Source organism: Dasypus novemcinctus, chromosome 9, assembly GCF_030445035.2.
Source record: "Dasypus novemcinctus isolate mDasNov1 chromosome 9, mDasNov1.1.hap2, whole genome shotgun sequence".
Classification (NCBI taxonomy): domain Eukaryota; kingdom Metazoa; phylum Chordata; class Mammalia; order Cingulata; family Dasypodidae; genus Dasypus; species Dasypus novemcinctus.
Window position 1 is genome coordinate 57735143 of NC_080681.1, and position 25809 is coordinate 57760951.

A 25809-nucleotide genomic window follows, 5' to 3' on the forward strand; every position below is an offset into this window, starting at 1 on the left:
TTAAATTTTTTTTCAAAGGCTGCCCATTGGACCAGAGCTGCCTTAATGTAGGTCACAAATTCTAGAATTCAGACCAAGGTCAACACACTTATTTTTCACAGTGTTTTCCCACATAGTTTCTGTAGGACTAATGGCTCCACGATTTCCTTCTCTTTAACCCCCCCCCCCCCAATAAGCACTCCCTTTATTTTTGCAATAATTTTAACATATTACCTTCATTATCTCCCATCATTTGGAGGGGGGCAGGGCAGTGATCACATTCTTTTGCCATTGGAATTGTGAAAATTCATTTCAACTACCTAAACTTGGTAAAGTAATTATTGGATTCACTCATTACTTGATAATAAGATTTTGTCTATAACCAAAACTCCCATTGAAGTTGGCAAGAAAAGAAGAAAGTTGGTGGCTATTGTCATGCAATTTAGAAGACTTGAATCTTGACTGGGCTTATTTGGTGCCAACTGCAGAGGTTCTGTTGCTTGCACCTGCAAGGCCTGGAGTTCTGGATGAAGAACCTTTAATTACCTTCATCCTGAAATGACTGGATAAACAATAAAAGGAAATAATCCCACTGAGTAAATGAAAAGGGAAGACTCCTCATTTATGAGCATCTAATCACATAGGTATTAAATACCCCTCGCTGACCCTTTCAGTGCTGACTTTCCCCAACATCTGCCCTTTGCTCTTACCCACATTTGTCTAGTAACACTCCTCTGAAATTGATGATTTTGTCACTGTACAGTTGCTTCAGCTCACAGCCATATACAATTTGACACAAGGGCAATGTCTCTAAATTTCAGCAGAGCACATAAATCTATTGCAGAGGATGCCATTGCACTCATGAATTTGAGTGACATGAGAAGTCACCTTTCTTGCTGTTTTGATGATGTTGAAAGAAGTTACATGTGAAAACAACAAAAAAACTATCTCCAGCAAGAAAAAAGAATTTCAGAAACAAACACACATGCAAATGCATGCATTTATACTCCCACTCCCTATAAAAACAGTTTACACAGCTGGCCAGTGCTAAAATTCAAAAAGCAATACAGGGAATGTGATGGTAAAAAAAAATAAGCTCTGGGAGCATTCACTCTTTTTTTCCATTTAGTTGCCTTTCTCAAAAAGGATCCAATATGATTTCTTAAAACATGAACATTTTAACAGAAAATGATTTTGTACAACTTGGCCAAGTATATTTATAATTTTCTTGGTTTATAGCTACTGTTGGGGATTTAATTAGTCATAATTATTGTGAAGTATAGCTATTCCTGGCAAACAAGTGACTGTTCCCTTATGGTGTATGAAATTTGTGAACATATTGAATCAATGATGATTGTTCACCTTAAAAGTCATGTTTCACATGATACAACATGTGAAATAGACCTTAGAGATCTGCTAGTCCAACAATCCAACCTACCCAGAATGAGTCACGAGAAATATTACATCCATAAGAAACTCCAATATAAAACCTTCAGGAATTCTGTCATATAAATTTGGGAAATGTTCTGTACTTTAAGATTCATAAGACAAATGTGGACATCACAGTCTCTGAGAAATACTGTAATGTAGAAAATAAGCCTATGGGTATGACCAGACATTTCTGTGCCCTGGAACTATTTTATTTATACAAACAAAGTAAGTAGGGTTCAGAATGGTATAAACTTGGAATTTCACTAAAAATATCCAGTCATTGCCAGTAAACAAAAATGAGTTGATGCAAGTCCAATATGACCAATGATCTATTTAATTAAATTTGCTCTCAATTCCTGCCTTCTTTATAGATTGGCCAGGGACTTTCTCATAATCCCCAGGATTACTCCAGCTAGCTGGTCTGCTTCCTCTCCTTCCTGTCCATAGTCTGTGTTCCACACAGCAGCCAAAAGAATCTTAATAAAATGTTAATCAAATCATGGCACCCCTGCTCAAACTCTCCAATGCCACATCCTGATAGAATAAAATTCAAAGCCCTTGCCATGGGCTACTAGATTCTACAGAATCTGGGCCCCAGGTTCTTGCCCAACTTTCTCTTCTGGATTCTTCCTCTTTCTCATTCTGCTCAAATCACAATAACCACTTTGCTTCCTCAGATATTTCAAGCATGTTCTCAGATCAAGCATGCTCTCACCCCAGGGCCTTTGCTTTTTCTGTTTCCTCCTATTGGAATAATTTCCTACAGCAAGCCACATGACTCCTTTTCTCACATCATTCAATTCTCTGCTCAAATATTACCTTATCAGAGACAAGCTCTACGGATGTGCCATATAAAACAACACACCTTGCCCTCCCCTTTTCTTTTACCCTGCTCTATTTTCCATCTTAGCCCATACCACTCCCTGGCATAGTAATTATTTATTCACAGCCTTTCCCTACACTCCCAAAAGACTATTAATTCCATGGAACCCGGAATATAATTTTTTCTTTCCCCCAGTGACATCCCTGACATAAGTATTTGTTTAATTGATGAAGGAATAAGAATAAATAAGGGTTGAACCCTCTTCCTCTTGGATATTCATTTCCAAAAGAGGCAAATAAGCCTGTAATATGAATGTTTTCATTCTTGTGCACAGGAAAGGGCAATAGAACCTCCAGGCTCAAGTTTATAATTTTACACACACAATGAAATCTACATGAGAAGCCCCTCTCCACACTGCTTCCCTGATAGCCTACCTCCTTTTAATTCACAACTACACAAAATGCTCTTAGGACTCTTTCTTGCAAATAATGTTGATTTTTGTACATTATTTACCAAGGTCCACATTTGACTTTTTAGGCATCTTTCCATTTGTGATGTCCATCAGATAAGCATGTGAATCCAAGAAAAATAGGATCACATCCCTTTAACTTGTGTGCTAAGGTACCTAGTGTTGAGCCATATGCACACTGTACTGCATAAAAGCCTTTTAATGACGAATTAGATTTTTATTTAGGTTCATTATGCCTAGGTTTTCAGGCAATGTTCCGGATTTCATGGTTTTGTTTGTAATGAGTCATGGCCCTCTTGACAAATGAAAGTAATTAAACTAACCACGTTATCAATAGAAGCTTGTGATGGATCTCCTGTTGCATATAGTTATTTCATCTTCAATAATAGTTGGGTATCATAAAAGATTACAGCCTTTTAGTAGGACAGGGAAAAACAAAGATGAAAGCCTGTGAGAACAAGAGAGAAAATGCAATTTTACCTGTATCTCTCACAAGCAAAAGAGTATCACGAAAATGACAAATAAATAGGTTTTTATTTGCGGATGCCTTTTATATATTTTATTGCCTTTATGGGTCTCATGTATCTTTACTTTAAAGAGGTTTCAAAATTATTAAATAATTTCTAACATATTGTGTATACATACATGTATATTTACACATATTTTCTCTCATAGCATTTTCTCATTCATACTTTTTGGTAGACATTTTTTCATTATTTTTCACCAAGCTATTTAGAAGCACTTTAATAAAAATATTATTTGCAAAGTTTTGTTTCCTAAAACAATAAGTTAAACCTTTACTTTTAAGATTTGAAAAACCAAAAAGAAATAGAAGTTTTATAATTTCAAAGCAAAGTATCACCCTTAATAGAAAATGATGAATTTGCTAGGGCATTTTTAAAAGGAAAGACAATGTGCTGTTGTAAGAATGTTTACATTTTTCATATTCACTGCATATTGGAAAAAACATTAAATCCTGACTTTTTTATTGCCTCCCAAAGAAACCAAAAATACATCCAAAGTGCACAATTACTCAGGTCATTTGTCTGAAAGTACTAAAATTTGCATTTTCAAGGTTCTTGTATTGAATTCTTTCTTATAGTGTTATTTAAAATGTTACATTTTCAAAACTTGGTAAAAAGAATTTATGAAAAGGGATAGGCATACAGCTCCTAGTGTTTCCCTCCAAACCCTTCTACTTACTGTCATCCCCATCTCAGTCAATGGATATTCTAACCTTCCAGTTACCGAAGACAAACAAATTCACCTTGAGTCTTCTTTTTTAAACATTGTACTTCTGTCTTTCAAGAAATCCTATTGGCTTCATCTTCACAATAGACTCCCAACATAATCACGTTCCATCACTGCCACGGCTAACACCCTGTCAGGGTCCCTTGCCAGATTGTATGCAGTGGTGCCTTACTTAGTCCTACTTTCAACAAAGCAGCCAAAGTGATCCTTTTAAAGCAAAAGTGAATCATATCCCTCCTCTTCAGTGGCTCACTATTTCACATAGAGTAAAAGCCAAATCCTTGAAATGATCTTCAAGTTCCTACTTGATCTTCCCAAACTTTGCTTCTCTTTGGCTCCATCTCTGCACCTCTCTCCCTTTGCTCCAGCCATAGTCGTCTTACTTTTTCTCAGACAAAACAACTCGCTTCAACCTTAGAGCCTACTGCAAGGTCTTTCTTCTTCCTGAAAGGCTATTTCTCTAGATATCCACATGGCTAACTCATTCATCTACTTTTGGTCTTTGTTCAAATCTTACCTTCTCAAAGAGACCTACTCAGAGTACCCTATAGAAAAGTGTAATCTATTCCTTGCCTTAATTACCCTTACCCCAAAATTTGTTGTTGTTTTTACCATTATGTTACACAGCATTTTATTTAACTATTTATTATATTTACTGCTTATAATTTGTCACCCGATGCCCCACCCCTGCCTAGAATGCAAGCTTCAGCATGTCAGGAACTTTGACTGCTTTGTGTCTTTAAAAATGCCTGGCAGTTAGTAATGGCTCAATAACTATTTGACAAATAACTCTAATATGAAAATAAATAACTATTTGATTTTATACTATTATAAATAACTATTTATAAAATACTATTTATAAAATACTATTATAAATAAATATTTGATTTTATTTGATTTGAATAACTACAAATATTTTTTTTAAGATTTTTAAGCATTATTTAATGTCAGTCACTGCGCTTTGCTTTCTGAAAGTGCCAAATGCTGGCAAATATTTACCTGCCTTCAGGGAGCTGATCGGGAAGCTATAGCATGCCCATAAGCAATTAGAATATAAGAAAGTATATGGTATGAGAATCAGAAAAACTACTCAGAGAAGGGAAGTTATTTCCAGCTTAAGTCCCTTGAACCTGTGGAAATGGGAGGAAAAGCGTTTGACAAAGAGATGGGGATGCACAAGAAAAAGCACAGGATATTGAAAAAGCCCAGGCTTTGAGTCAGCATACAAGACTTCAAGTCCAAATTCTGAGATAAAATGCTGTGTGATCTTAGACAAATTACTTAAACTTTCTGAGCTTCAGTTTCCACATTTGCAAAACTGGGATAATACCATCTACCTTAAATTATTACTGCGAGGAAACCATGATCATAAAAGACCTAGCTCAGTGGCTGGCCCCCAGTAACCACTCAATAAATGAGAGCTATTCTTGGAGTATGGTTTGACTAGAGTATAGATAAAGCGTTCCCCTCACCAATGCCATTTTTCCAATAGGAAGCAAGGCCAACATGAATTACATTTACTCTGTGTTCCATGAGAACATTCATCTATTGTCCAACTTGAAAAATGAAGCTAAATATGCCTAGTCCTGCATTAGAAGCATAAAACACTGAAAACGTGATGTATAGGTCTATCTGGCATACGACTGCTTTGAATACAAAAGGCATAAAAATACATGTGCGTGATATTTCTGCTGAGGAGATTTTTTTTACTTATCACTTTTTTGTTGTTGTTTCTTTTTCAGTTGCTCCTACAATTCAGGAAATTAAATCTGGCACCGTGGCCCCTGGACGCAGTGGATTGATAAGATGCGAAGGTGCAGGTGTGCCGCCTCCAGCCTTTGAATGGTACAAAGGAGAGAAGAAGTAAGGACTTTGTGATTATTACTGTGTTTCAAACACTTCAAGCTAATGTGTTTGTGTTTCAGATACTTTAAGCAATTTCTTTAACTGGCTTGAATGATTCTCAGCCGCCTCCTCGCAGGCAGGCAAACCGAAGGGACCCACGTGGGAGGGATGAGAAGCTAATAGGATCCAGAAGAAATGTCCACTCTGGTATATATGATCTCGGAAATGCCTGCCAATCCCCAATCACTGGTGCATTTCATTGCCCGCCCTCCTTTCTGAACCAGCTCCCCATCGCTCTTCCTGGCAACCATGTTTCCTTGAGAAGTAAACCAGCTCTTCTTACAGGACTTGGGCACAGCTTCCGTGAGAGCACTTCAAAAGGAATAGGAGCTGCTTTCTCGGCCTGCGTTCCGACATAAGCCTCAGCCCTTTCCCCTGCCTTATTCGCCCCTAAGATGTTTAAAATTTTGTTTTATATGACACTGTTTTTAGATATTCTACCACTAAAGGGACTGTAGAAGAGATGAAATACATGGTTAAAGGACTAACCAAGAGGATTTTAGAGCTACTCTAACTTCAGCTCTGTTTGATGAGCACCCTTGAGAAGCAAGGGAAGGCAGGACCCACCTCCTTTCTCTTTACTTTGAACCAGTAGCGTCATTCAGACCTCTTCAGCTGCTCTTGTCAAGCCATCAGAGAAGTGTAAGGACCCTGGGGTTAACTGGAAGACACAATGCAGATTTCAAAGCTAGGAAGAGATATATTCAAGAAAATGTTAGATTGAACAATACCAAATTGCCATTTTTAAGTTAAAAAAAGCTGTATATTGGCAAATTAATACTGTTTAACATGTATGTATAAGGTTTACTTGCTTTTGTCATGGTTAATAACTAGTTACAGCTAAGTGCCTGTACAGAAAATGATGAACTCACCTAAGAACTTATTGCCACAATGGATGAGCATGGAGGTGATACACTGTCTCAGAGAGTGGAATCAAAGGATGATTTGTAGAAGATGTTCTTCCTCTTCACCATCAGCCTGAACAATAAAGGCTAGTCCCATAACTATCTTAGCTGTTTTGAATAACTGGCTTTAGTTTTACCTAAACCTTTTTTCTTTTGTCCCAGATATTTCATGTGCAACCTCTTCTACAACTTGGGGTGTTCAGTTTTCAATTGTTTACTAATTTTAAATCTGCCTCTTTGTGCTTTCATGGCAGTCCCCAAGGATTTTATACATTGAGAATTCAAGAAACCATTCCTTCCTCACCTTAATCCCACCCTACCAGACAGTATATCTACCAATATAACCTTTCTCAGAGTCTGACAGCCAACCCAGGCTACAGAGTTTGTAGTTTATGGTTGTCTATATGGACAAGCATCCAGAAGAGTGGATTGCAATCCTTTGTAAGTTGTGGCCCTCTTTTTTAAAAACAAAAGAATCTTTATTTGGAATCCCAAGATACTATATTTATGAAAGTAACACTTCTCTGGTAGCTGTACAGTGAAAACAGACTCGATTCCACCTGCCCATTAGGACACTCTTTCAGTGGATCCCCAGATCCGATGGTTATCCAGAAAGTATAGTTTAAATAGGCTGTCTTAGACCATTTTACATATCTTTTATAGTTCCTTTTTAATCTGTGTCATTCTTTTCTTGAAGGCTAACAAGCAGAATTATTCCTAGTAGCCCATGTGAGAGAATCTTTGTTAAAGGCCGTTTTCTTTCCAATATTTTGTGATGGGATGCCTCATATTTTCTTTTTTGCTCTCTCTCTCATTCCCTCTTCTAAATTCAGCAACCACTGTCAAAAAGGCTACAATAATAATCTTCAGACGACTTTCCCAGCCCGTAGTACACATAGCAAAGCACTAACTTGTGCCCATAATCATACTTTCAGTGATGTTTTCCAACTGGGAAGATGGACTGTATCTGATATTAGATTTTCAAAGGAGTTTAGAGCCACTGCTCAAAAGGAAAACGTAGATTGATTCTCCCTAACCAATGACTCCTGCCCTCAACACACTCACACATCTAAGAAAAAGCTAAGAGCTATGATAATCAAATTTACTTGTCAAAGGCAAACATTTTGTTTCCGAGTGAAGAATACATTTTTCATTTGGGGGAATTATATTTGAGGAAATATCCAAATTCTGATACCACTGGAATATATAATTTCCTCTCAAAACTATAGTAAAGTGGAGCAGATGTGGCTCAGGCAGCCGGACATCCACCTTCCACATGGGAGGTACCAGATCTAGTTCCCAGTGCCTCCTAAAGAGGACAAACAAAAAATAAGCAGCAACAAGCAAAAACAAAACAAACAGACATCAAGCAAAAAAAAAAAAAAAAGAGCAGATAATGAGAAAAAACAATGAGCAATACAATGAGCAAACAATGAGCAGACAGTGAGCAAAAAACAAACAAAAAAAAACAAGCAGGGACTGGATGTGGCTCTAGCAGTTGGATGCCTGCCTCTCACATGGGAGGTCCTAGGTTCAGTTCCTGGTGCCTTCTAAAGAAGAAGATGAGCAGACAATGAGCAAAAATAATGAGCAGTCAACAAGGAAAGTAATGAGCAAACAGATGAGGGAGCCATCGGGGGGGGGGGGACCTACAGTAAAGTAAAATGGAGTATATGGAGGAAGTAGAGTCAAGAGGATTCTGGTTGTTAAAGGATTTGTCGTACACTCTCCAAGTGAGTGGATGTACCATGCTGGTGTCAGTGCTGAGACCATCCAAATATTTGCCTCATCAAAATGAAAAAGTTATGAGCACCTGCTATTCAACAGACAGAGTTCTAATTCTTAATAAATATGAACACATTTTGTTCTCAAAACAAACTATCAGATAGATACTGTTAATATTCTTTCCTCATCCTTAGGGAATCCAAGGCACAGAATTAAGTAACTTTCCCACTTCACACAGTTAGAGGCAGAGTTGGAATATGATGTCAGGAAGTCTTGCAGATCTTCATTTAGAATCCATGGTTTAAGTCCTATATTATGGCATTAGAAGAGGTGATAGACCTTCAGAGTCTATCAAAAACAATTTTAAATATCAGTGTTAAATGCTAAAGATTAAAAAAAGTATTTATAGGTCAGTTATGGATTGGATCTAAAGACACTGCACATATAAACACTCACTTAAAATTTCCCAATTCTTTTTTAGACAAGGACACAAAAATAATGGAATCAAGGTAGACACATAGAAGAAAGAGATGCAATACGATTCTGAGTTGTTTTCGTTTTTGTTTTTTTTTTAATTTATTTATTTATTTAATTTCCCCCCCTCCCCTGGTTGTCTGTTCTTGGTGTCTGTTTGCTGCGTCTTGTTTCTTTGTCCGCTTCTGTTGTCCTCAGCGGCACGGGAAGTGTGGGCGGCGCCATTCCTGGGCAGGCTGCTCTTTCTTTTCACGCTGGGCGGCTTTCCTCACGGGCGCACTCCTTGCGCGTGGGGCTTCCCCACGCGGGGGACACCCTTGCGTGGCACGGCACTCCTTGCGCGCATCAGCACTGCGCATGGCCAGCTCCACACGGGCCGAGGAGGCCCGGGGTTTGAACCGCGGACCTCCCATATGGTAGACGGACGCCCTAACCACTGGGCCAAAGGAGTTGTTTTCTTGACTTCCAAAGTACCTAATGGGACACATGAAGCTGTCAGAAACCTTATCCATGTAGCGTAGAATTTTTGCAATATCTGGCAAGTTTATTTCCTGGAGAACTTTGTACTTGGAGTTTACAAAAAATATTCAGAAAAAAACTTTACACAATCTGTTCACTTCTGATTCAGGGAATATTAATAAAAATCCAGTTCTCTTAAACCAAGATTGTCAAAGCCAGATCTTTAAGCAGAAGCTAAAACTAACAAATGGAAACCACCACCACCACCACCCACCCCCCCACACACACACACACACAAAGTACCCGGATATCCCTAGCCCTCTCTCTGCTTCCAGTTCTTCAGCATCCTCAAATTCCACTTCCATATACTGGCAGTAATCAACTTTGAATACCTTTAAAAGATCACCTTCAAGGATACCCTTTAACATTAAGCACAATTTTAAAAAGGAACAAACAAACATTCACTGAATATAAACCACTTTCTAGATGCTTTAAATTCTCTCATTTATTCATTTGAAGTCTGTGAGGTTAGCCTTATTATCCTCAATTTATAGATGACAAAACCAAGAAACACCAAGATTTAATAATCCATCCAAGAACACTGTATTAGCTTGCCTGAGGTACTACTATAAACATCACTCAATAGATTGGCTTAAGTAACAGGAATTTTTGGGGGGCACAGGTTTAAGGTGGAAGGAGTCCAAAACTAAGATATGGACAAGGTCTGTCCATGCCAGTGCTGACTGCCAGATATCTTTGGAATTACTTGATTTGTGTATTTGCCTGCCATCCCATGATGGAGACATCCTCTCCTTTCTCAGTTATGTGACTTCCAGGTTCTCTCTATAAATTCTCCAGTAATCTGGATTAAGGCCCATATTTTAACTAAAAATAGCACCTTCCAGAGGTCCTGTTTATAATGGGTCTATACCCACAAGAGTGCAAATTAAAATTGAGAACATGTCTATGTTGGGGTACATAATTTAATTTACCACAATCACTCAGCTTTAGTTGCCACCAGGATACATTTTAGATTTGTCAGCTCATGTTCTTTCCCATGCATGCATTGCTATTATTAGTGTCCCATTGTCAGGTAAAAAAAATTAACCCTAAATTTAGCAGTTTGTATTTCAAAAAACACTTATTATCTCAAGTAGTTTCTATGGGTCAGGAATCTAGAAGCAGCTTAGCTGAATGATTCTGGCTCATGCATTCTCATAATATTATAATCAAGATGCTGCCTGGTATTTGCCTGGAGCTGAGGATTTACTTCCAAGATAGCTTATTTATACCCAGCAAGGTAGTTCTAGCTCTTGGCAGAAGGCCTCAGTTAGCCATGTGGACCTCTCCATAGGGCTGCTTGAATGTCCTCATGATAAGCCAGCATATATTTTATGACCTAGTCTCAAACGTCATGCTCTGTCATTTCTTCAATATCTTATTGGCTACAGAGGGCACCTCTATAAAATGTGGAAAGGGAAAACACTGGAGTTAGGATACCAAGAGAGAATAATCAGTTGCGATCTCTGAAGCTGGCTACTACATTGCCCCCCTTGTAGATATTCCAACTTTTTTACTAGAAATATTAGCCATTTGCCTTTAATTTATTGCATTGCTTAAATAAGCCTGAAGGGAGTGACTAAAGTTATACAATTTATTAAAATATTAACACTTTTATAAACTGATCATATCATATTATAACACTATATTTTCTTCCATTGCATCTGGCAGGGGCAGTCCTGATAGACTTAATTTTACTTCATAGACATTTAAGTATTTGAAAAATCAGAGGTGGAGGTTCAATTTTATAGAGAGCCAAAAATTTTAACTTTTTTTTGATAGTAGAGAAGGTTATAAAAATAAAGGTACTCCTTTTATGAAGTGAAAGGACAATTTCAAAACATCCAAAGTACTATTGGGCAAATAGTACTTTCATAGCAGTAAATTAATCTATGCTTGAGAATAGTACATTCACTTAGGATTGAGGCTAAAATCATAAATTAAGCTGTAATAGACTGACATTTAAATAGGTGTTACAAAACCATGTTTTGTATCATTTTGTTAAAACAACATGACCATCTTGTCTTAGATCAGAAGTGTGTTGCTTGCTTGTCTGGTTAAAGTCCCTACTCTTTTTCTAGATTTCCTCAAATCCAAGCCTGAGGCCCAAAAAGGCATGCCCTCTGATTTCTCATGGCAAGTTTTACCGCCCGAGGCTTTTAAAATATTACTTTACTTGCTTTACTTGTTTTCAAGTAAAACAGCCAGTTGTAGCAGGGTTTTTTCAGAATTCTTTAGTCACAAGAGTAATTCTTTCTCAGTCCTCCATCATAATGTAACATAGGGAAGCAAAAGTCACAAATGAAGTAAATTCAAATTGCCCCCATAAAAGAAAAACAAATATATAATAAAACATTAAAAATTATCAATGCCAGCAGCTTGAAAACAATGTGTACCTAAGAAATGGATTGTTTTATGGGATGTTGAGTACCTATAAAATCTTCTCTTTTTTTTGAAACAAACTTTTCTTTTAAAGAATTATTTTATTTCTCCCCACCCCCTCATTGTTTGCACTTGCTGTGTCTGTTCATTGTGTGTCTCTTCTTATTTTCTTCTTTTTAGGAGGTACTGGGGTTCTGTGGGAGGAAAATGCCTAATTGCTTAAGCCACCTGCGCTACATCCTTTGTTGTGTCTCTCATTGTGTTTGCTCTTTGTGTCTCTTGTTGCATCATCTTGTTGCATTAGCTTCCTGTGCCAGCCCATTGTGTCAGCTCACTGCCTTGCTTGACTCCTTTACAAGGCACTGGGAACCAAAATTGGGACCTCCCATTTGGTAGGTGGGAGCTCAATCTTGAGCCACATCTGCTTCCCACGGGCCTATAATATCTTGATTTGTTAACAATCTATTTCAAATTTAGCCTATGCATTTTTATACTGTCATTCTTTGTAACAAATACCATAGCAGCACATCTCTCATTTCAGGATCCTCTTCATTGTTCAATTACACCTACTGCTTCAGAAAGTATTTGATAACCATATTCATTTTGCCATGCTGTGAAGGATTAATAATCTATGTGCACACAACATGCATGCACAGATGCACAGAAATGTGTATGCAGGAACCATTGAGTGGATAGCAAGTTGCCTAGTATGAGCCAAGTAGAATCTGCCATGTTCACATTACACAGAGGCATGCTGACATTTTTGGTCAGGATAATATTAAGTTTTCAGTTTAGAGAATGATTTTTTATTCTTGACTTTACATAGTTGAGATGAACTTGAGAAATCATAATGAAGTGGAGTGACCTTTCCCCTCCTTCTTCCTATTCTACTAGATATTTACTACCCGATCTTCTAGGCAGACCATAAATTTCACCTGAGCATTTGCTTTGCTGAAGGAATATGGGAGGGAGGGTTCTTCCCACTTCTATTTTCAAGGGAACCAGCAAAATGAATTAAAATATTTTTCTATATCTTCAATGATCCTCTTTCTTTGCTCTTTTTCTAGCAATGTATTTGTGTCAAAGTTATGAATACATTATATTTATATATCATATTTGATTTTGAGAGCATTTTGTAAGGGGGTCTTACAAAATGTGCACAGTTTACATTTCACTCATTTGGATTTAACTCTTCAAATGTGGAATGTTGAATGAGAGAGGGAAAAAAGAGAAAAGGGAGAGATAAACATCATTATACTCACAATTTAAATGTTAGGTCTTGCTAACTCTATTCATTGTGTGAAAGCTTTGAAGAGATATGCAGTGATAGAAATGAACTTGCTGCTCCTTTAATTGGCCTTCATTCCCATTAAATGGCATCATTTCAAGTGCTGGGAACTAGAGGGTTCATGCCCTTCCAAAGACACAAATGCATATTATTATATTTAAAACCTTGGGCCAAACAAAGCTGAAAGTTAGCCTGCTGCCAGTTTGTATCCCCTGACTCAGAGTTTAGGCTGTATAATAAAAAATGAGATAAATAATAAGAAAATACTAAGGGAATACTGAGTTGGGTCCTGTGAAAGTGCATGGCAAGAGTCCCTTCAACACAAATTAGAGGGTAAAAGAGTGCTTGAAGGATAAGGAAGTTTTGGAACTGATAAGCAGCATTTCCAAACATTGCAAGGAAAAATTCTTTATCATGAGCAAGGAAGGACATGGCAATGATATTTGAACACTGCATAACAAATATTGTAGGCCCTGGCATACAAGATGTGAAAACTGTTGTAATAGGATGTAGAGCTGAAAAGGCACCTTATTGCAAGATCTTGGAGGGTCTTAAATGCCATGATAAGACATTTGAACTTGATTGCATGGACACTGGGAAGCCATTAAAGGAGTTTTCAAGAGTAGTAAAATGATCCAATCCCTGTCTTAGCCAAGTGTTTCTGGGAGCAATTGGGAAGAGTAGGTGGGAAAGATGAGAAATATGTCTTAAAAATAGAGAATTTACTGTGCAGTTAGGAAGCAAGAAATAGAAAATAGAGTATAGTTTTAGTGACTGATTGAATGCAAGAAAAGGACAAGTTGAAAATTATTTCAAGTTTTCTGTCTAGATAACCAGGTTAATGTGAAACTATTAGCTGAGGCTTGGAACCCAGAAAAAGAGGTTTAGGAGTGTGGTTTGGGACATACTGGTACTGAGGCACTAATATTGCCTACAGAGTCCACTGGTAAACAGCTGGAATTTGGCTGTGTTCTTGAAGTTCATAGTGATACTTCCAAAACGAAAATCTGGTCTTATCACTTTATGCTTAAGCTCTTCAGTGGTTCTTCTTGACCTTGAAATCAAATCCCAACACCACCATGGGAGGCCTCCCCTTTCCGACCCTATTTACCTCTCCATTCTCACACAGTCAAGGCTATAGCCATCTTGAGCTATTTTACTTCCCACACTGTTACCTAATCTCTGCCTTTCAGGCCTCATCCTGGTCTCTTTCAGGCCACATGTTGGTCTCTTGGCCTCTCTTGCCTGGCTGCCTTCCACTAGTACTTTAGTCTCAGCTCCTATGGCCCCTTCTCCAGGAAATCTTCCCTGGGCTTTTTTTGCTCAGAAGCAGCTGTCCAAATGAACTTACATGTGTTCACCCTATCAAAGCACTTATTGAACGTTACTCAACTTTTTTAATTGTCCATCTCACCACTAAACTATAATCAACCTGGGAGTGAGGATTCCACCTTATTCACTATTGCGTCCCCAGCATCTAACATGATGTTTGGCACAAATAACACACTCTGTTGAAAGAATGAGTTATATCTATTTAGTAATTATAAAGTAGAGCCATTCTTATTTTAATATACTTCCGAAATTACAGGAGAATATTAGCATGAATTGATTCTGTTACTTTAGATGGTGGGACTAGTGTACAGCAGTAAGCAGTATGATTAGAGAGAGAAAGCTGTTCAATTCTGGTTTACCAGGTTTTCTTTGCTGCAAATGTGGTCTCTGAAAAATGGTTTTATTAGTATATTGCAGGATGAAATTTGACATTAAATGTGTGGGCACATTGATATTAGAAAAGCAGTTCAAGCAGAGAGGGGATATCCTGTCATAGGCCAGGTTGTCAGGGATACAAGACTCACTGCAGTCAGGGGAGGTTTGACACCTGCACTGTAGCCTCTGTTTATTTGGTTTAGGATTAAAAGGGAATATCTTCCTCATGTGAATCAAACTGTCACAAATAAGGCAGCCCAAAGGTCTCTAATCTAAAATTATTAATTTCATTAATATTGATAAAGTAAACAAGACATACATTTTAAATAGCTTAATAAAGTCTAAAATCATTAAAGTGTTCTAATATATTATAATAACATTAATTTATTCAAATGCGCAACTAAAGATAGATGCCCCTTGGGGCTAAGACAGTGATGCATGATATTCTTCAGTCTGTTCCTAGGAATAAATGATATCATATCATTTTGAGAATTAAGTACCAAGCAACACAGTAAACTAATAGGTTGCTATAGCAGCATGTTCACATAAATTTTCATTTCTGTCTGGTTTCTAGCGTTCTTACTGATCCTCTTTTTCCTTTTTTTTTTTTTTAATCTACCCTGCACATCTGTGAAAAGCCTAGATGAAGTAGATAATGCACAAGTAATTGATACTGAGTTTGGCACATCTTGAAATCATGATGCCATGATCTTTTCAGTCACTCTCCTAGATCTTTTCTTTAAAAAATAATTTCCTGTCTGCTCAATATTTAATATTTTGCTGCCATCTGAGAGGAAATGTATCTGTTCTAAGAAACAGACCCTATCATTGAACAATAATAACATCTATCATATATCTAGTGCCTCCTGCATTTAATACATATGTGCATAGATATTGCATTTTATGTATTTAAAAAGCATTCTTACATCAGCATTTTGAGATTGTCTTCAGATGAAAAGACTAAGACTTCCAAAAATGAAAAAAGACATAATTCATTCAGACAATCATGTAACAATTACTTACAGTGTACCTATTAAGTACCTGGCACATTGAGTTTGAATACAAAAAAAAACTAAACAAGCCAACAACCCTGCTCTAATGGAGTTTTCACTCTAATGAGGAAGAGTGATATAAATCAAAAAAACACAAATGCATATAAACTTATAACTGCCACAGTTTTCCAAAGGAGAACATGATATTATGATGATGATTTGCCCTAGTCAGGAAGAACACAGTAACTACATATCTCACTAGATCTTTAACTTTAGATACAATTGTGGACTTAATGTAAAATGTTCCGTGCTTGCCACTCTGCTAGGTTTTATTTCTCTGGCATTCTTGGCTATATTCTGCATATGCAATAGGGGGAGACATATGATACTATCTGAATATGTAGTAGACCCAGGGAAGAAAAACAAACAGTAATTGATGCTGAAGTTGTGAGAGTGGAGTTTGAGGAAGGAGCAAGGAGAGAACCTAGTCCATGCTTTGTGTCTTGGGACTATGAGCCATCTGTGAGGCTCACTCCATTGAAGCCTGAAGAGAGCTGCTATAAGAGGCTTCCTTGCTGGGCATAACTAAACTCAAACAGATTTTCAAAAGGCGTCTGGTCCAGGGAACTCTCCAGATAGCTAGTTGAACTGAACATTACTTTTTAGTTTGGCTTTCTTCCCTAGTAAATTCACCCCTTAGGTTGAACCTGGCTTTCCTAGCATGGCCATCACATACCACGTGGCTTTTTTTACTTCATTGACTTTATTCAATCGACATGACTCAATTTCCTGGAACTACCTGTGATTTCTGACTTGCTTCTGCAAATTCAAATATAATGTCCTGGTTTCTACCTATTAATTGAATATCAATTACTTTGTAGGGAGGTAAATACCAATAGTCAGAGGACCTGGATTTGAATCTTGGTTTTGCCACTTATCAGATGGAGGAAGACAAATTAATCTTTCTGAACTTCTGTTTTCTCACCTGCAAAATTTGAAACTTACCTACCTCCTAGGGTTGCTATAAATTTTAGTTGATATTACATGTGAAAATGCTTAAATGTTTTCTGAATGTCAATTGCCCACACTCTTAACGCTGAATTTTTTATAGTTTTGAGATTTTTAGTGTTAGAAGACCAGTCAAAAACGTGTTGAGAACAACTAACATTTCCACATAAGTAAGTAGAGTATTCCTGCCCACATTGAAAAAACTAAAAAGATGATTCAGAGCCAAGATATATACAAGCCATAATTCTATCACTGAGAAAAGGGGCACTTTAGGAGATGATGTGGAAAGGTCTAGATACCAGCCCAATGTAATATTCAGATCTTCAGATGTAGCTAAGTTCCTCGAGATAGTACCTGTGATGTATTTGGCTTTTTTCCTTAGTTCTTAATGCAGTGCCTGAAGCATAGGGGAGCATTTAATCATTATTTGATAGCTAAATAATACCACATTTACATTAAAGCTATACTGAAGTTTTATCGGCACCTATGGCTTCTTCTAAATCCCCCTTTTTGGAGTTATCTATACCTTTAGCTTATACCATCTCTTGGAATTCCAGCAGCCTGCAATCTACTATTAAAAGTAACATTCTTTTTCTTTGTACACATAACTCTTATGATTCAAGGATTACCTTCCCCTTCCCTCTTTCCCGCTTTGCTATACTAGCACCCAAAGATTGATTAACAAAAACATATTAATCTTATCCAGTCATACAACTTGATATATGGTGATTTTATTCCCTTGTAATTCCAGTCTGATTTTTAAAAATCTGTCATCATATTCCCCAACTTCTACTACAAGTCATTTTAATATTTTAGGAAAATATTCACTTCCTACTTTAGCAATGAAATTTTTCTATAGCTATTTTTACCTGAAAATTTGTTTCTTTAGAAATGTTTATTGTTATTCCTAATCTGGAAAATCAGATATTGAACAAGAATTCAAAGTGTGGAGTGAGGATGGAATTATATATACAATGAATAAGATCTGGTGCAGACTCTCCATTTATTTTAACAAAATTAACAGTCGGTGCTCCTGGCTATGTGATCACTTTGCTGTGGTGTTATTACTACGGACTCTTCAGACCATTCTGGATAACTACTTCCTGAAGGAGGTTATGGCTGAAGTTTGTGAACATTTCATGAGTCTGAAATGTAAATATCCCTATTTATTAGCATGCTTTTCTCGTGCCACCTCTGACTGACAGTTGAAAATATAGGGAACTATTCCAATTCAGAGCTAGTTAGTGGGTCAGTTTGTGTCACTTAAGAGTTGGCAGCATCTGCTGGCAAAGCAAATAGCTGGCAGCTCACAGGTTTATGAAGCATCAGCAAAAGCAGAAAGGAAGAAGATTGAGGGTAATGTTACTAGGTCTGGAAGAAATTTCTACTGGTGGAAGACAGTAGAGAACTGCAGCATCCACAGGAATAGAGAGATCTTATAGCTGAATGGTAAAAATGCAACAGTGAGAAATGACCAGGCATTTCCAAGCAAGGGCCATATACTTCTGATCCACTGCTGATGGATACCACATTTAATTCCTTGCTCAGGAGGATTTGTTTCTCTCTCTTTGAGTGTGGTAGGGCTGGGGTTTTTCTATAAGAAAGCATCTTTCATTCTATAATCTAAGTCAATACGAGAATGATAATTTTTACAAAAATATAATGATAGCCAATCATATTGGAATAAATCTGTTTTATAAAGAAAGAAGTGCCATCAATTGAAGAGCTCATTAATTATTTGTTTTTTAGTCAGGGAGTGAAATTGTATTAGGGCCATACATGCTGGGGCTTCTAGGCATGGCTTAAATTTCTATATCCAGTGACTGAGGGGAGCTGTGTTCATCTTAACAGGATCATCATTATTTCTAACATACTCTTCTGTTGCAAATATCTGTTTACAGGCATGATTCCTCCCTTCAGCTTTTGATCTTTTGAAGGGCAGAGATCATGAGATGCCCAGCCTCATCACTAACTGCCTAACATAAAACTAATCTTTTACCAATTTAATAAAGATTTACAGAATTGAGCTGAATAGTTGAAAACTTCTCCCCTCCCATCCCCCATCCCTGCAGGAGAATCACAAAAGTGTATCCCCCAGAGTTATGCATCATTCTGGAACTCACCTTCCTGCAAAATCAGCCAGTGCCAAGAGAAGATAGGCCCTAAGACAGTGTTTGAGGTTGTAAAACTCACCACTCTAGAAGAAAGTAATCTTTGGTCTTCACCAGTAATCTCAGAAAGATAGCTGCCTCTAGAGGGAAGAAAATCCTCCCCAAAGGATACTTCTCCTTTGTATTGACCATAAACACCAACCTGGATGATCCAAGCTACAGGACCTGGAGAACTAATGTGCCACTTCCCTAAGCATTCGCACAGCACTGTTGACCAGAGACCAAAACTGGGCCTACATGTACAGAGCACAGATACTCCTGCATCATTTAACAATATCTGTGGCTTGCCATCAGATGCATTAAGCCAACTCACTCAGAAAGATAACCATAAGGAACATTAGCAAACAGAGGCATGGAGTGACTGAATACATAAACACTCCCTTGAGACTTACTCCACGGAGTGAAGACCCTGGCTACTTTCTTCTTGATTCTTTATCAGCAAACTGAATATTGGTTTTGGCAGATGGGGCACAATAGGTATTTAGTAGTCTAAGGAGTTGCTGAGTCCTTTGGAGAATGTCTATAACATTGCAGGGACAAATTGATTTGAGCCATAATGCTGAAGAGTGCAGGACAACGGAAGTGTGAATTTTATACCCAACACATATTGATTAGTGGGAAATAAAGTTATTAATGTTTTCTGGAAAAATATTCCATAATTGCTATGGAAATTTAGCAAAAATATTGTAGATTTGAAATATGATACAGGGGAATAAAAGATTGCTTCCTCCTTGATATTTTATGCCCTATTTTCTTACATCAGATTTGTAGATCATTATGTTTATTGCTCAAGTTAAAGTTTGTTCAATATGTATTCAACTAAAGTGTTATTAATCAGATTAAAGTTTGAGTTTCAGATGTACCAAATTCAGCTTTGATATGAACTGTAATTCCCAGAGTAATAAAGCATGGTTGTTATTTTAATCTCCCTTTAACTACAGCTTATTTTGTCTGAATTCAAATGTAAGCTACATAATGTAATATGAAGGAGTTTACCTTAAACTCTCTGGGGAATGCCATTTATTAGCATTTTCATGATTAAAGAAATACTTAGTACTAAAAAACACATTAAAGATGAAAATCTTATATGGCATTTGAGCTATGAGTTTACAGAGTCCGTATTGTAATCGGCATATCGCTTTCACTGTGAACTCTGCAGTTATTTAGAGAGAATTTAGTATCTGGCCGGCATCTTCATTGTGGCAGAATTCATATTTAGAGATTTTTTCAAAGGATCTACTGAAAAGGGCTTACTATTGCCCATGGTGGGGAGCATTGCGCAGACTCCAATGACCTATTGTACTAATTACTAAGTACCTAGAATCTCACTAGTAAGCACAGTGTAATCTTTGTCTTTGGAAATAGCTGGAAAAAATAATGTGAAAGTGTGGTTTTGGTTTTATAAATCCCACAACAATTTTGAGAGAGACATGGAGAAAGAGGATAATAATTTGAGGACCATTAGAGAATGAGAGCTAGAACTTAGCCTGGGCCTAAATGAGGAGGGAAAGATCAGGCTGGCAGAGATGAAAGGGGGTTGAAGACCATCAGGTGCAAATTCAAAGCAAGGGTACAACAGGAATGTGTTGAGAATGGTAAAGCCATGCCAGCCCAACTGAGAAAGCGTAAGTCTGGAGGAAGATTGTTGAGCAATCAGGGTGAAATTCATTGAAAATTAAAATCCATATTGATGTTTAAGGACTTTCCCAGGTACACTGCCAAAATGTGGCAGAACTGTGACTCAACTCCAAATGCTATCCTCAATACCACTGCCTTTTCTAGATTTAATGGCAGGTCCGCTGCCTGGGTTGCACATAGCAACAGTAAAGGCAGTACCAAATTCTCTCTAAATAACTGCAGCGTTCACAGTGAAAGAGATCTACTGATTACAATATGGACTCTGTAAACTCATAGCTCAAATGCCATACAAGATTTTCATCTTTAATGTGTTTTTTAGCCTCAAGACCATCCTGTCATTTAGTAGGGTTAACTTTCCTGAGAATAATCAGATAATGCCAACTGAAATGGTCCAGGCATACTCTAGCCAGTTTATTGCAAACAATCAGTTTGTGCTTCCAATGCTTTCATTTTATTCTCATTCTTTCTTATTAAGAATGAATAATTCTCAAAAAATGGAACCTCTATATTTAATTCCCTTTTATTCTTTATAGAGTTTAACAGAAGAGATGTCATTGCTGTGGTTGTTTAATTTTCTAAAACACAAAAATATATGTGAATAAGGCATATGGATATGTAAAATTAGTCTGTTTTAGATCAGAAATAATCCCATAAGAACAGTCTATAGCTATCATATAATCTCTCCTCCTTAAAATCAGCTAACATAAGGAAAGTAAATATAATTGTGACATGCTATAAAGCTAACATCAGTGTGGTCAAACTGTCATGTGTTGCCATAACAACCCCACCTAACATAAAAATGAAAATGGTATTCACAATGCATATTTATCTAGAGTTTATTTTGTCTTCTAGGCTCTTCAATGGCCAACAAGGAATTATTATTCAAAATTTTAGCACAAGATCCATTCTCACTGTCACCAATGTGACACAGGAGCACTTCGGCAATTATACCTGTGTGGCTGCCAACAAGCTAGGCACAACCAATGCAAGCCTGCCTCTTAACCGTAAGTAACAAGTGTTGAAAATTCTCCCAGCAGCCTCTTGTACCATGTAGCAGCAGAGATAAAACCAAGAATGGATTATGTTTATTTTAGGAATTCAGACTGATGTGCCATAGTTCCTATGCAGAGCAATATTTTTCCAAAATAAGTATGGGCATTTGAGAATTTTGTATTCCCTATTGAATTTATGTGTGTTTAGAGAAATGACTTACAGCTGAGAAAAGGAAAAATATATATAATTAATAAAGCTAAATGAAACATGTCTTCCTACTGATGATAGTTGTTTAGGTGGGTTTTTTAGTTTTTAATTGTTTGCTTCATGGTTTTTATTTTTTTTAATGTGTTATGTTATCTTGCAGCATAAATTAATATGGCTTGAATTTACTCTTGGTTGGTTTTCTTTAATTATTCACCTTGGAATAGCCAGAATATCATGTGCCATAAATAAAATGACATAGTAAGTAAATGATCATGGACAAAATAGTTTTCTATGTCAATAATTCTGTTACTCAAAATTGTATTTGAATTTCAGAGTAGGGTTTTACTAAAAATATGACATGTCTAATGTACCTTAGCTCCTAAGGACTAGAAATTAACAAAGAGTTGATACAAGAAGAAAGAGAGAGATCTAGGCTAATGTTTTCTCTTGTAATTAGTTTTAGTGCTTTTTAGAAGAATGAGTAGCCAACAAATTATCATAGCCATAAAATTTTCCTGAATTTGAAGTGGAATATTTTATAAATTTATTCTAAAAAGTCTACAGATAGGTTGCCTTTTCAGTTCCATTAAGTTATTTGAATCATCCTTGTCTTTAGTAATTTAATAATTAATATTTTATAATAATCTGCCATATGTATATTTATGTTATCATTCTGTGATAGGCTATCTGAAAAATTCAAAGATTTCATAGTTCATCAAAGACATGTTCATTTCCACTTTGTAGAAAATGATGGAGATAGGTTATATGACATTCTTGTTACTTAAAAATATGCTCTAATAGGAAGTTTCATGATTTATGAACTTTGAATTACCATGATTTAAGAACTTTATGTTAAATAAAATATCAGTTTTTTCTTAAAAGAAATTTATTTTAAAAGATTTTGTCTATGTAAGCTCTTAAAACATCACATATTTTATTATTTCAGTTTAATATTCCTTAATATTTCTTAGTGCCCCAGTCTGAAAGAAAACCATTACTTGCAGGCAATAGCCATGGTATAATATATTTGTTTAAATTTCTTCCATGGAGATGATTTATTTAGTGTAATTATGAATAATATAAATGAATGAAAACATTTTAGAGCAGTGTGAATTTCAATTTAATGCAAATTTTGATACATCTTTGTTACATTATTAATATTTTTAATTGTTTAAATATTTAAGAGTCTAAAAGAATAAATGAATTAAAAGAGGCAAAGTGAAAAAATAGGGTCTAATAATACATTAACTTTTTGCTATTTAAATTTCTAAATCACATTCTGATTTTCAAATGTGGAACAATAACAAACATGGCAAATAAGGAAGAAATGTCACTTATTTAAGTGTTGGTTTGATTCTGGCAACCTTATCAGTCATCAGAAAATAATGCACTACTGAAAAGGCCTCTAAATGTGGAGTCTTCCCTTTGCCATTATCTCTCTTTCTGTTAAGGTGCCTCCAAATACGAGCACAATTTGATTAATTTGTTAATTAAAGACAAAAATGTACAAATTTTGTCAGTAATATTATCTTAGTCCTGGAAGTTAAAAGAAATGTCTGTATATCCAGAACTCTCATATGATTCTCATCTGAAAATCTCATTGCACTAAGAACCTTCTATTTTGTACTATAAATATTTCTCTATTTTTTCATCTCTCCACCAGTTATAAACTCTTTAAAGGTAGGATAAATGTCTTATTATTTATTTTATCTCTCATATAACTAAGCTCAAAACCTGGTATCTAATAGGCAATCAGTAAATCATTTAGTGACTAAATGAATTAGTTAAAAATTGAATGAATGAATGAATGAATGAACTGTTTTAGGTTAAAATGTGTCCTTTAACTTCTAGATATACAAGGCCATAGTAAAGTAATTATAAATAACACTTCTTGTTGTATTCTATGGACAACATCCTGTTCTAATTTCTTTATATGAATTTGCTCATTTAATTCTAACACAACCCAAAGAGGTAAAATATAATCCCCCTTTTACAGATGAGGAAACTAAGATAGAGACAAAGTTAAAACATGACCAAAGTTAAATATTTGGTAAGTGACAAAGCAAATACTTGAAATCCAACAGCCTGACTTCAGACACCAAGTTTCCAAATTCTACATTTCACAGTCACTACAAGTATAAAATTATCAGTAGAATAAGATAAAAATGGTATCATTCGCACCATACTCTTTTTGTAAGATAAGCCTCTCTATGAAGAAGAAGGACAACTTGTGGTTTTGTCAACTTTTCTTTAATTATTAGGATGTTATTTTCTAATATATAAGAACTCTTCAAAATAACCATTTAGGTATAAAGAGCAAACCTCATTTATGTATGAAAGGTGAATGAGGTCAATGTTTTACTGAAAATTTATTTTTTAAAAATAAGGTATGGGGGCATGTTAACACACATTTTTACTGGATTTTTACATCTTCTTTGACTGACAGTTTGTGGAATGACTAGTTGTACAGCTATCCAAACTAGTCATTCCACAAACTTTCTTAGTTTATATGGTGCTAGCTGTTGCAGTGTATCCCTATTGAAGATTTCTTATCCCATCTTCACAAGTTCTGTGAATGGTAAGAATCATATAAAATAATCTAAAACTAGAAATCAGTCTTAAGCTGATCTAATATTGACCTATGACCTGATGATTTTTTTTTTTTTTTAAGTAAAACCTGCTGCTGAAGATCAGCATCTCCTATCTGTTAGGAAATGGTGCAACTAACTTGGCCATCACATTACACAGTAGAAAAGAGGTAGAACAAAGGGTCCACCAACTGTGTACAATATGATATTTAGCTTTTATCATGAATATGAACTTTTCCATGCTTTCATGATTTATATCCCTGAATAGATAATAAACTCAAAGTTAGATTGATTGGAAATATGGGTTACCTAGCACAGTGCTTATGCACATTAAACACTCAAAGTAGTTGTTTGATAATAGCATTCCAGAAGGGCATTAGTCACTGAGAATCAGATCTTCATCCATGACTATTTAGCACAATTCTTGAGATCACTGTATATTACTTCCCAGTTTGTATTAACCCATATTTTCCAGGTCACCAAGACAAAAGGCAAGAAGCTATAGTTTGGAGCTAAGAACATCAAAAAGGGAGTATAGCACTTTGTGTATGTATGTGTGTGGTAACATGTCTGCATTTCACACATAGACAATTTAGCAGGCCTTAATTTGAGTCTTAGTTTTAGCACATATAAGTTGTATGTGATTTGGGGTGAGTTGCTGAATTCCAAAGTCCCAGTTAGAGACTTAATTTCATTCAATAAGAATTAAATAAGATGATTAAATTGTTAATTAAAACACTACTCAGCCTAGAACAAAGTAATACTTAATAAATGTTAGCCATTGTTACTGTATCTATCATTATATCCCCAAGATCACTCACTTCAATTCCTTTCAAAAGCCAGTATATAGATGACTGAACTTTTTTGATGACTGACTACCCAATGCTTTACTGATGATTCAGATGGTAAACAGCCATGAAAATGACATTCAAATTTGAAATAATGTCCCAACTCTAACTCATAACGTATTCTCATTCTTTGTGCAGTGCATGAACCAGACCTTGTGGCACCTTTCTAGAGAGCCATGCAAAGCCTTTCATCTAGAGTAGCTAATATCACTCTGAATTATAACTAAAACATAACTCAAAATACCACCATAGCCATTCTCTGTCTCATTTTCAGAGGCAGATATTTCTAAGAGTTTATTCAACAGTAATCACAAGCACAAATACAGTGAACCAAATGAGAGATAAATCAACTTGATCTCAGTGACTGAGGACAAGCTATAGAGAAGATGACCCTTGAACAGCATAACTGAGTTAAGCTTGAATGTGCAAATGGTGATGAAAGAAGAGGAACACTCTAGGAGGATGTAGCATTAGGAAACAGTGTGAAACATTTGAAGATGTGCTAG

At 36.2% G+C, this 25809-nt stretch overlaps 1 protein-coding gene across 1 annotated transcript in view; it reads left to right on the plus strand.

Moving 5' to 3' along the window:
* NEGR1 (neuronal growth regulator 1) overlaps positions 1-25809 on the plus strand; it is a 923741-nt gene that overhangs the window by 716600 nt on the left and 181332 nt on the right. Inside the window, exons 5-6 of the mRNA XM_004464253.3 lie at positions 5696-5816; positions 21520-21671. Coding sequence (XP_004464310.1) covers positions 5696-5816; positions 21520-21671 — 273 coding nt within the window. The remainder of the gene's footprint in view (positions 1-5695; positions 5817-21519; positions 21672-25809) is intronic.